The 11,784-nt window shown below is 47.6% G+C and overlaps 1 protein-coding gene across 1 annotated transcript in view; it reads left to right on the top strand.

The window, feature by feature from the left end:
• Positions 1-782: 782 nt before the first annotated feature.
• Positions 783-11,784, top strand: part of ADAM19 (ADAM metallopeptidase domain 19) — a gene marked incomplete at its 5' end in the record, with an annotated part of 27,589 nt that continues 16,587 nt past the window's right edge. The window contains 3 exons of the mRNA XM_010134824.1: positions 783-853; positions 10,526-10,604; positions 11,659-11,735. Of these exons, the coding sequence (XP_010133126.1) occupies positions 783-853; positions 10,526-10,604; positions 11,659-11,735 (227 nt within the window). The remainder of the gene's footprint in view (positions 854-10,525; positions 10,605-11,658; positions 11,736-11,784) is intronic.

The raw sequence follows: 11,784 nt of genomic DNA, 5'->3' as shown, positions 1-11,784 counted from the left end.
CATTTCCCCTTATACAAATTTGCTGGGTCTCAGGGGGTCAGACTTGGTTTGTTTCAGGCAAATTCCTGTTGGCTCTAAAACCGGTGTTAGCAAAGCTTAGGTACAGCTGGGATATTTCAGTTACACAGCAACTGATGGACTCTGAAGTAGTGGGATTATTGAAGGAGAAGGCAAAGCATTGTTAGTACTAATGATGTTTGCACAACCTTTGTGAAGAGACTTTTGTGAGGATGGAGACCCTCAGACCCCCCCAGTTATGGGCAAAGCAACCTCCATTGCTTGTGTGTTAGTTAGCAAAACAACAGACCTGCCCTGAGATGGACTGAGCACCCGTGATTCAGTAAACTAAACTCAACCCCTTGAAAACCGCTGGGGCAAGTTGGGATGTCCTGTGATGTGGTCCTGAGCATGGTGTACAGGAGAAGGGGGTGTATCACACCCCTGCCACCCAGCTGCCCCCCCAAGTGCTCCAGCACCATCTGAGCCTCATCTGAGCCCATTAGTCCTGAGACATCAGGGTCACTAGGCCAGGCAGGGCATCCCAGCAGTTTGCCTGCACTGCTTCCTGGCTCTGCATGGCTGTGCTGTGAGGATGCAGGAGCATCCCTAGAGCTGGGAGCCACCACGGCCCAGCCCTTCCCTTCCCTAGCACTCTAGGTCTGAAGGTAGAGGAAGGTGAGGAGTGGTTTAAGGTCAGCTGCAATTTCTAGTGGAACAATTTGTGTTTCTGGATGTGTTTATGATGAGGCATGAGTAACAGGCACTGTCTTTTTTGCATGCAGCATCCATTGAGAGCTGAAGTTAAGGTAAAGGCAGAAGGCCAGGAGCTCATCTTGGAACTGGAGAAAAATGGGTAAGTGTGCTTGTGCCTTCCATTGTGGTCTCACTAAAGTAATGAAGGATTGCAGTGAAGTCAACAGGAAAACCTCCACTGACTTAACAGGGTTCTGATAAAGACAGGATGAGGAAGTCCTTCTCTGGATTTCAAGGTTATTCCAGGTCTGAGTTCCCACTGATGTTAATCAGCCAAGCAGCACTGACTGTAAGAGAGCTTTGTCAGCAAAAAGCAGACAGTGACCTGGCCCTCAGCATGTAAATTCACCTTTGCATCATAATTCTTACTACACTAACCAGAAAATGTGGGTGATACGAAGTGCACTGCTTAGCGAGTGGCCCAATGCTTTAGAGTCAGTGTGACTAATGAGGATTTCATTTGCTGTGATCTGAAGAGGTCCTGCTCCATTTCCCGGAGAAACAATCTGACAGATTCAATTCCAATAGTGCCCCTCATGCCCAAGTGCACTGAAAAAATGCTTTTGCATTAACTGAAATGCAGCCTCCTCTCAGGCATAGTACAACAATGCTGTGGGATGTCATAGGGCGTGATGTGTATTGAATCCAACTGAAACAGCAGGAGATTCAGGTAGGTAGAAGGATCCTGGTCTGGAGATGCTCCAGAGGCCCTCTGCCCTGGGAGTACATTAGTTTCGTGTGGTGGAACAGCAGCTGGAAATGTAGCTGCAAGAAGCTTGGCTTAGCTAGGCAGTCCATTTGCACTGTTGGTGTTTCATTTATTTTTAAATGAGTCTGAAGGTTTATTTATGGAAACACAACCAAATGTTTGTCTACTAGAATCAGTAGGGATAATAACCTTGGAATAATAACCCTGGTTATATTTTAAAATATGTTGTATGGACAACCGAGCCACAGAACTTGGGGGTCTAGCTCTCCTCCTGAAAGAGTGAAGTGTCAGAACATCTTATTAATTCTGATGGCAATGCATAAACCTAAATGATATTCAGGGTGTTTTGGAGGAAAAACAGATTTTTCTTGTCACTGTCTGCAGTGAAGACTGAAATCTGATGGCTGATGAAAGGTGAGTACATCCCATGAGGTGTTTTTCTAGTAGGCCACATAAGCTACAGGGAGCGCTGCGAAGTCTGGACACATTTCCCAGGCACTCATGCACCTGTGTAGAGTTAAACAGAAACAGCTATAAATTCTGTGTGTTTTGGCAGCTCTCAGCTGGGAAAATAGAGATGTGGTAGATGAGACCAGGCAGCATAAGCACTGCTAACACAGTCCTGTCTAATGCAGGAAAAATAGCTGTTGCTGACAACAGAGGACAGTCTCTGAACGAACCTGGAACAACATAACTGCTAACGCTGCTGGGGGTTCTCCTTCCCGGGGAAGGGCTGTCAGGGCTTGCCTATTCTGCAATCCCTATGCAAAGGTGAATTTATTTGGGGCACAGTAGGAGCTGGCAAGAGAAGGATCCTTGCTGAGTTAATCTAGGCTCTGAGCACAATGACGTAACCTGCAGGTGCCTTGCGGGAGCGGTGCCTTGTGCTTTCCAGTGCAGACAAACTCCTTGCTGGTGTTAGTAAACAGAATGAGGTTTCTATTGTGTTTATTTCCTGAAACACATTTTCATTCATGGAGATGTGTGCACACAGGCTGAAGTGTGCTCACACGCTTCCACTGCGGGATGACTCGCCTTGCTAGGGCTGGTGAGACGCAGCAAGTGGTTTGGAGTATTTTATGTTTATTTTCTGTGGAAAAGCAAGTGATTCCTCGAGTGTGGTGCTTCACACAGGAGTCTTGCCAGGCCTCGAGTCCTTGTTCAAGAAAGGTGACGGTACAATCCCAAAATAAAAGTCTGAACTTAATTAGATGAGAAGCTCTGGAGAGCCACCACTTTTCAGAGACCTGTGAATGTGCAAAAGTAATTTACAGACATTCAAAGAGACACAATGAAGCAAACAAAACCATGAAGCCCCAGGGAGCCCTGTGGATGCTGTCATTTTCATAGAGCATCCATAGAGCACTTCTAAGTGGAGGCAAACCACTTCTCCTAGTCAAAGTGTGCAGCAAGGTGGAGTCCAGCCTCCAGGCTCCTCAGGTTCCCAGGCTGGGGGTGCTCCCCAGCCCCCAGAAGCTCAGTGCTATAACTTGTCTTATGGGAAGCCTGAGGTTCTAGCTGAGGTTTGGGGTACTGAGTAATTGCAGCAACTTCTTCTCTGAAGGGTTTGTTGGGCACCCAAACAGCAGGAGAAGGCAAAGTCCTCCAGGTGGGAAGTGTCTCTTCAAAGCTAACTGAAACTTGGCTGCTTCTGGTTTTGAGTTCCCATGAAAGTGGATGTAACAGAACTGCAACTTTAAGGAAAGCACTCGGGGCATTTTAAATTAAAACAAGCTCCAGAGTTTGAAGTCATTTAATTGACCCAGTTTAAAGAAGCCTCTGGAAACCGGCTGTGCTGCCAAGGTTGGTACTCTGCTCCCCCTCTGTCCCAAGGCTCAGTACAGGGGTGTGAATGGACCTGCTTGGCTCCTGCTTTGCTCTCGTATCCACATCCCAGACTCCCACTGCTCACAGAAAGCATGAAATGATTGGCATAATTTGGGACTGGTTAGGCTATGATTTGCCCAGTGGTTCCCAAAGCTAGAAAGGAGACCTGCCAAGCCAGTGAAACTCTTGTAAGTGATGTTCTCGGGGGATTAGGCAGCCCCGTTACACATTCACCACGCTTCATATGGAGAGGGAAAGCTCATGAGAATATGAGCTTGCTATGAAAGGTGGGTGGGGGGAAAAAGTCGTAGTCCGTATGGCTTTGGTAGAGAAACGTGCTATTTTCAATATGTGGAAGAAATGTTGATGCCAAGCTTGTGATTTCCTATTCCATATGAAAAGGACGTTGTGTTCATCTGCAGAGGTGAATGCAGAAATTGGTATTGCCTGTTTCTCTTCAGAAATGTGCACGGCTCTGTATTTTGTAATAAGCTTAGCACACATCTGAGTTCGGACTTCATGTATCTATGAATACAGTTATTGCATTAGGAGTTACCATAATATTGCATTATTTCCTGCTCAGGGGTGTGATAAGAGGGCGGAACCACATTGTAGTTCCAAGCAGAGTTTGACACTGGTTAACGTTTCTGAATAAGGACAAACGTATATCCCCCAAATGACTCAAGCTTGTTTTAAATGACTCAAAACCATGTCCCGCAGCTGCAGGACTGGAAAGCTCAAAGCTGCACGAACAACAAATATATGGAGAGATGCCTATAAAGCAGCTTTAAATTTGGCTGGAGCTTAGGAATGGAAGAATCCAAGTTGCAAACCTTGGATGAAAAACGATTTTTTTTTATAAGGCATTTGCTTTTGTTAATAAAAAGTAGCCTTGAGCCAAGCAGGGGGGGATGCTGAGATGCTCTGAATGTGTGTGAGCCTTTTCTTTCTAGTGTCGAGGAGAGCTCGTGTTTGCACGGCAGAAACCTGCATGGAGTTTGTCTTCTCACATGAGTGCAGGTCTCAACAAGACTTTCCTCTCTCTTCTCCTCTTCCTCTTTCTGGCTCTCATGAGGAGTGCAGACTTGGGAAGGTCCACTCAGCTGCAAGTGGAGGCTTCTCCAGGAGAAGCCACCTTCTGCAGTGCTGTGGGCACAGCTGCGTGTTTTGGCAGCCTCTTGCAGTGCATATTTGGGCTGCCACCTGCCTGCAGCAGCCGTGAATGGTGTGGGACATTTGGTGGCAGAGCCCCAGTGGGGATGTGCAGGAACTAGCTGAGGACGTTGCAAAGAAAGTCCAAGGCTTATCTGGTCTGACCTCAGGAGCAATCCAGATAGTTATTTTTAGGCAACTAGATCTGATAGGGAGCAATATCATTTTCAACATCTTCTGGCCCCACCTGGTAGGCGACGAGCACTCCAGCCCTGCTGGGTGCTCCCAGCAGTCTGATAAGGATCTGAATGTCACTTGTATTTCACTGTTTCCTGCTTTTGCTTGTTTCCAGGGCTGCTTGTACCAACTGAGTGAGGAAAAGGGGAGGTTGCTGCCTGCCTTTGAGCAGGAAGGATATATGAGATTATTCCACTGATGGGCTACACATCATCAGTGTCTAATGGGCTTCCTGCATGGGGAGGGCATAAGGGTTATGTAAAGGCGGGAAATTGAGTTTATCCTGCTCTTCTCTCTCTTGGAATCATCAGGAAAACAGGGTTGGGACCTGGAAAGCCATAGCTGCTTTTCAGCCTCCTGATTCCCTTGTGATAGTCAGTGATTTCTCTGTATGGGGCAGAGAGGAAGAGATGAGTTAATGGACCCCATTAAACCTTTTGCTTCCTGACTCATTATCAGCCAGTTTTCTAATTAATCTTATTTACCTTTTTTTTTTTTTTTGTCTCCAAGCGACTTCTTTGGTTCCCATTGGTAAGCCAAAGCACTATGTGACAAATTTCCCTTGGGTCCTGTAACAGGATTTACACTGTGAATGTTTCAGATGATGCAGGTGGCAAAAGCGGATTGGAGAGACTTTAGCCTGTGACATTTTCACCAGGCATTACAAACCATTAGCTTAGGTCCATCTTAATAGCTGGGAAACTGCTTTTTCCTCCCAAACTGCTGCTGTTCACACAATAAACATGTTCTCAGATATATCAGCAAAGGCTCTTGAGGAAGGGACCTTAAGAGCTCCAGGCTTCAGCTGGATGGAATTCAACAAGGAAAAATATTTTGGATTTCATTGATGTTACAAACTGCCAGGTTTTGGGTGGAGAATTCCAGAGAGGTGAAATCTCCAATTTCCCACTAGTGGTGGATATGGAAAGCAGGCCTGTCTGCTTGTGCTGTCATAGATTGTGTGTTGGTGGTGTTCAAGATGGGGTCGCATTAGGTTTTGATATAAATTCTGTCTTTAGGGAACACTTAAGTGACTGTGAGGTAAGGAGTCACATTCCCCTTCTTACTCTACTTGGATCCTGTTGAGAGGCAGTGGAGTGGGACCACAAATCGTAGATGGAAATCTGATGTCTAAGCTTTCTTGGGAGAATCAATTCCCTCCACCCCCAGATGCTGGCAGCCTGGCTGGACAGATTTATTGTGATTTGAGGAAAGGGACAAGGGGAAGAGATGTAAGGGATTGCAGTCTTCGCTCTTCTTGGTCCCATGGCTGAAAAATTAGGAATCAGTGTTTCTCACGAGAACTTCATGGACCACTTACCTTTTAGTTTTTTGGGAGGAAATAAAAACTGTCTGTCTTCTAAATGCTCATGGATGTTTTTAAATTGGCAGCTGTTCATGCAGACTAGCCCCTCTGTAAAAATGAACCCAAACAAAGTTCCAAAAGGACCAAATTACAAAAAATCCTTCTTGCTGCAATTAGCAGGCGCACCAGTGTGCCACTGGGGTCCTCCCTGTGCCCATGGGTGATTGCTAGCTGGTGGAGCTGGGTGTGTTCACAGTGGTGCCCTGGGATGGGGGGCTCTGAGCTCCTCCGAGACTTGTGCTAACAAGTGATGTTTCACAGGTGAGAGAAAACTGCTCCCACTTCTCAGGAAAATAGGGGTGAGGTTCTCCAGAGCAGCTGGGAAATGTGCATTCCCTCAAATAAATGTGGTCATGCGAGAAAGGCCCCAGTTTTCTTCTGGTGTTTTTGGGAGTGTTTGGGTGTGCCATGCAGCCCCTCATCCCCCAGCTGCTTCTCCACTCCTCTGTGGTGGCTGGATGAGCTGGAGGCCACACTCTTGCACTGTCCCCAAATGCCACAGGGGCAGCTGCCCGTGAGAAAGCTGGGGTTTGCCCCACACCCTCAGCCTGCCTCTCCCACTGAATACCATTAGCTCATGTGTGAGTTATGTGACCTCCATGGCACGGCGTCTTGATGTGGCAAAACAGAGACATGCTGCCCTAAAGTGTCAGCCCTGCACGGTAGGGCCCTTCCAGGGAGCAGCACAGTGGCGTCGGGAGGAGGATTTTGTTTCAAACAATGATATCATTGACAGGCTGGAGCAGGACCAAGATCACTCCATGGCGGCCATCAGCAGAAACAGTCTCAAGCCATCTGTACATTATGGCACTGAGCCACTCTTCCTTCGTTTGGCTTCCTCGCTTGTATTTAACCCGGCTCCCAAGGCTTTCCGGGGAAATAATCCTGCCAAGAGCAGGCTATCCCACCCTGAGCTGGATGCTGAGCTGGATCTTGGGGAACGACTGATCTAGCTGAAAGATAGTCACTGCTAGAAAGGTGTGAGCGCTTCTCTAGAACATCCTGAGCGCTCATGTGTAGCTTACCCTGGCCTCAAAGAGCTCCTCATGGCTGCAGCTGTGATGGAGGTTTAGCAAAGGAGAGTGTGCCTATCCAAAACCAGCTTTTCCTCTGACTTCATCAGTTCTTGATGCTGATAACTCCCCTAATGAGAGGCTCCATGCTGCCTTTGAGGAAGATGATGTGTGCTAGTAATCTACCAGCTGCCTGACTGGATCTTGGAAGCCTTTAAATGATGTTACTTTGCAGCTTCATCTCGGGCTGCTGGAGAGCTAGTCACTAAGACATAATGTAACAGAAGAAAGGATCAAATCAACTGTTTTTTCTAGGTTTTCCTTCTTCAGCAAGGAGGTGAGCATCGTGCTTTCTTAGAAATGGTGAAGCAGGTCTGTCAGTGCTTTGCAGGGCTGAGCTCCCTGGAGTCAGCTGTTTAGCCTGGCAGTGATGCTGTCCTGAAAGGATGGCAGATAAGGTTTGGGGGTACACGTGTCCTGATAATCTCTCGTTTATCCAACAACTGTTACACATGGAGTAGAGGGACAAGACCGGCTGATGTCTGGTGCACTCTGAGATGGCAACAAGCCTTTTTTTCTATTTATTTACAGCTTAGTGGAAAGCTCGATGCTAGCTGAAGAAGTGAGCTGGGCTGGGAATGAATTTTCACAGGCTCAAAGTGAGATGCAACCCCAAGGGTGTTGCAAGATGTCCTGTTGTTTTTCCTCCTTCCTCGCTGCCCTCCCCACCATATACCGTGCAAGGAGCTATGATAGCCCTTCTCAGCAGTGCTGCAAGAGCCCTGGGTCTCCCCTGTGTTAAGGCAGGAAAGTGTCTTCAAAACAAGACTGTTTTGAGCTCAGGATAAGAAGCTGACTTTTTATATGGACCCTGCAATGTAGGATAGGAGTTGACTGGTGGAAAGAGGCTTGAAAGTCTTAACATGGCACTGCTCAGGCAGCTGATGCATGCTCTCAGCTCAGCAGCTGCATAAGTATACCTAAAAATTCCGGCAGAACTCTCAGCTATATAATCCATCCCAGAAGGGGCTAGAGCCTGAGTCTGCAGGTGGGAAGAGAAATGCACATGCAGTGAGTTGTGTGGCATCAACCTGAGCCCTGAAATGTGGTGTGTCGGGCTCTGGTGCTCAGCATGGCCTGGCTTGGCACTAGGGCTGGGCGGCAGTGCTGTGGGGCTGGGCGGGAGTCAAAGCACTGAGAAGTTTTATAGTCAATGCTGGAGGAGAAATAAAATAGCTATTCATAGTGAATGCTTTCCAAGAAAAAAGGATCAGGAAGAAAACATAAGCGTGCTTGTTTGAGGATAAAACAAGTAGGCTGTGCAAGCCTCAGCTACTGGAAATGCATGGGCTGGTGGTTAAGTCTGGCTTTAGAAGCACTGGGCAGATGCACACTGGTTTACTGTTGACTCTTGAGATGACAGTCTTACACAGACCAGACACCTACCAGAACACATTGCTCAAGGCAATTTCCTGTGAGTTAATGCAATCTGTTGATTAAACATTTATTTCTTGCAGCCTCATGCTGAGCAAGTTATTGTAGTCAGGGAGATGGAGTTATTTTCTGTGGGACGCTGCTTCGGTGCTTATCTTCAGTTTACAGACCTGAGAGAGCTGAAGCAGCAATCTTGTCTTCTGATCACTGACAGGATCTAGTGACGAGAATTAACACATCAGAAAGAAACAAAATGAGCTTTCCTGGGCTACAGTGAACTTTGAAAGTGGAGATCAAAGCTGTTGCATTCCCGACAGCAAATGCTATCAGGTACAACAGTGGCAGCGATGTTGACTGACACTAAGCTGTCGATACTTGCTCAGGTGTCTGAGCCTCTGGATGCCAGATGGGAAAGTGCTTTCAAACTCTCTGATAAAAGGTTGCTCTGGCCTAATTTAATTAGATGTCACAAGCACCCTATCCCTTATTGAAACAGAGAGGCTTTCAAGGTGGATTAGACCTGACCGCCACATACCAAAGGCAGATGGTTGGGTTTGCTTTCTTCATCCAGCCTAAAGAAATCAAGCAAAAACCAGAGGAAAACACTTTCTTTCTTGCAGGTCATAGTTCAAAAACCCAGTGCATGAAATGCATTAAACAGGGCCGCAGAAGGACTGAACCGCAGCTGCAGTGCTGCTGGCAGTGTACTGCCCAGGAGGCACATGGCATCCTGCTTACAGGGCAAGTGTGGCACTTTGGTGGCCTGACAGCACAGCGGGGCTGCTGCAGAAGTGTGCTTCAGAGACGGGGCATGTTCTGTGATCCTTCTCCAAATTTATGGAAGTGAGGCCATTGTTTTAAAAAACTGTTTTAAACCTACATTTTATGGCTGCTGAGATGGACACAGGATATGACCTTCTTGGCTTGGCCCAGTTTTTGGCTTGCTGTACTTTTTTATATCACTGTTTAGCAAATGCAGATGTTTAAAAAGAAGGGGAAAGCTGTTTCCTCTGGAACAAAATCAAAACACTTACTGTTCCGTGCACAGGACCTCCTTTTATAGACTTGGTCTGATCCTGGGCTGAAGACAGGGAGAATATTGTCTATATGAGAGTAACATGAACAGATTCAAATCAGGGAATCAGCATTTTCTTAGAACAAAGATGTGAATCAGCTTTTGGGCAGAGATTGAAGTGGTTTATAATTGTACTCAGGTTTGTGCACTGGAGAGAGTCTGGATTTGAGCTGAGAGCTCGCACCAGTGCCCAGATGTGTCCTGAACTGGCCTGTGGTGTGCTTGCTGTGCTGAAGTTGGTGCTTTGAAGCTAACCCCAGTATATCTGGGGCATAACTGGGCAGTAGTAAAGGATACTCTGTACAGACACTTGTACCTATGAAGGGATGATGATAATGTTAGGTTTCTGGGTTTTTTTAAAGTCCTCATGTGAAAATTGAGTTGTTCACTTGCAGCTGTTGGAGCTGGATCTCTAACTGAACTCAGAGACAGGCTCTCCTTTATTGTTTTAATTTAATAATTGACTAGAAAAAGCACTTAGGACGGTGGCTCGCTGCACCCTTTCTGAAGTGGGTGTACTCCATGAGAAGTGCTCACCTCCTGCCCGGGCAACAAATAGTGGATGTGGGAAGGTCAGCTGTGCTTTTGTCTGACCCTCTAGCATCACAGGGTGCTCTGCTCAGGGAAGCACAGCCTGTGGCTCTGGTTCTGCAGCAGCTCCGATGGCTCCTGTGCCACCAGGAAGCCATTAGCTGCTGCCTCCCTGGGGACAGTGTGTTAACAAGTGTCTTGCAGGCAGAAAGTGCTGGTGTGGAGCAGAGGGCAGACATACAGCACAGCCAGTGTCTGCCCCAAGTCCACAATGGTGGTTCACAGCAACAGGAATATTTATAGGGACTTCAGAAAAAGCTGGATCTAGCTGATTTTCCAGCACATCTAGGAAGCAGAAATCCAGGTCTAAAGAAAGGTCTTACTGTTTTGGTTTTTATTTTTCCTTTGCCCCTCCACCGTCTCTGCAGAAACCTCTTTGCACCAGGCTACACCGAGACTCATTACAGCCAGACTGGACAAACCCAGACCATCTCTCTGACCCACACGGTGAGTGCAGAGAGTGCTTTCCCTCTCGCCATGTTCAGGGGAGACCAGGCAGGGGGGCCCAGAGAAGCAGATGAGCTCCTTTCTCCAGAGCACTTCTGTGAGGCGACAGGACCCCACAGCTTTAAGCTCTCCTCTGAAGAGGAGGGTAATCTGGCTTTCTGATCTGGTGGATTCCAGCAAGAAACCATCTCCATCCCCCCAGAAATGATAAAAACATCTTGCCTGAGCAAAGCTGAGCTCTGTTATGAGAGACAAGGTCAGACACCAGCATTGCTCACCTCTCTCTTGGTACTGGGGAATCACTTATTCCTTCTGCTGCTCATCCTTTTGCTTTTAGTTTTGTTGCTGAGGATGTTCCCAGCCTTTGGGAAAACCAGTCTGTGTAAGCTGGCTCCTGTTCAGTAAAAATCCCATAAATTACTGATCTCTCACAGGCCTTGGCTGACTCTCTGCTGCCGTGGCACAAAGATGTGTATTGGTTGCAATGCAAAAATAAGATAAAAACCCCATGAGATCATTTTCACTAATGCTGCCCTGGGGCAAGGGGAAAGGATGTGATGAAAATGTTGGCATTTTTGCCCCAAAGCCCCCTTGTCTCAGCCAGAGGCTGCTTTTGTCTAGCCAGAAACCCTCAGAGAGGGACTTCCCCACTGCCCATGGCATCACCCTCTCTGGGGCTGAAGGCACATGCTTTGGGACCTGACTCCGGGCCAGCTGCCATCGATAGGCAGCTCCTGTTACAGGCAGAAAGCTTTGGAATGGCCTTAATGCTGCAGCCATCTGAGTTGCTTCCTTGGGGATTCAAAGCTCTTAATTTTTACTGGCAACAAGGAGCCATTTGATGCACTCACACGGGCCACACATGGCAGCTGAAAGGCCGGATTTTGATGCAGACTCACAGAGATTTAGTTACGATAGTCAACTGCCAAATGGGGTGGGAAGAGAACAATTACTGGAGTGTTGGCAGTACTTATGTGGGACTCAGTGATGCCTAAATATAGCACGCGTCCATCCCGACACTGCATTGCCAACCCTGCTCCCCTCTGCCTTCCAGGACCACTGCTTTTACCACGGGGTCGTGCGGGGCTGGGAGCACTCCAGCGTCACGCTCAGCACGTGCCGAGGGCTGCGGTAAGTGCCTGGTGGTGCTGGAGCTGCAGGAATCCACCTGCTCAGCTCT

The sequence above is a fragment of the Buceros rhinoceros genome, unplaced genomic scaffold (assembly GCF_000710305.1).
Source record: "Buceros rhinoceros silvestris isolate BGI_N320 unplaced genomic scaffold, ASM71030v1 scaffold39394, whole genome shotgun sequence".
Lineage (NCBI taxonomy): Eukaryota > Metazoa > Chordata > Aves > Bucerotiformes > Bucerotidae > Buceros > Buceros rhinoceros.
The sequence above is the reverse complement of the archived record's forward strand: the minus strand, read 5'-3'. Positions and strand labels throughout refer to the sequence as shown.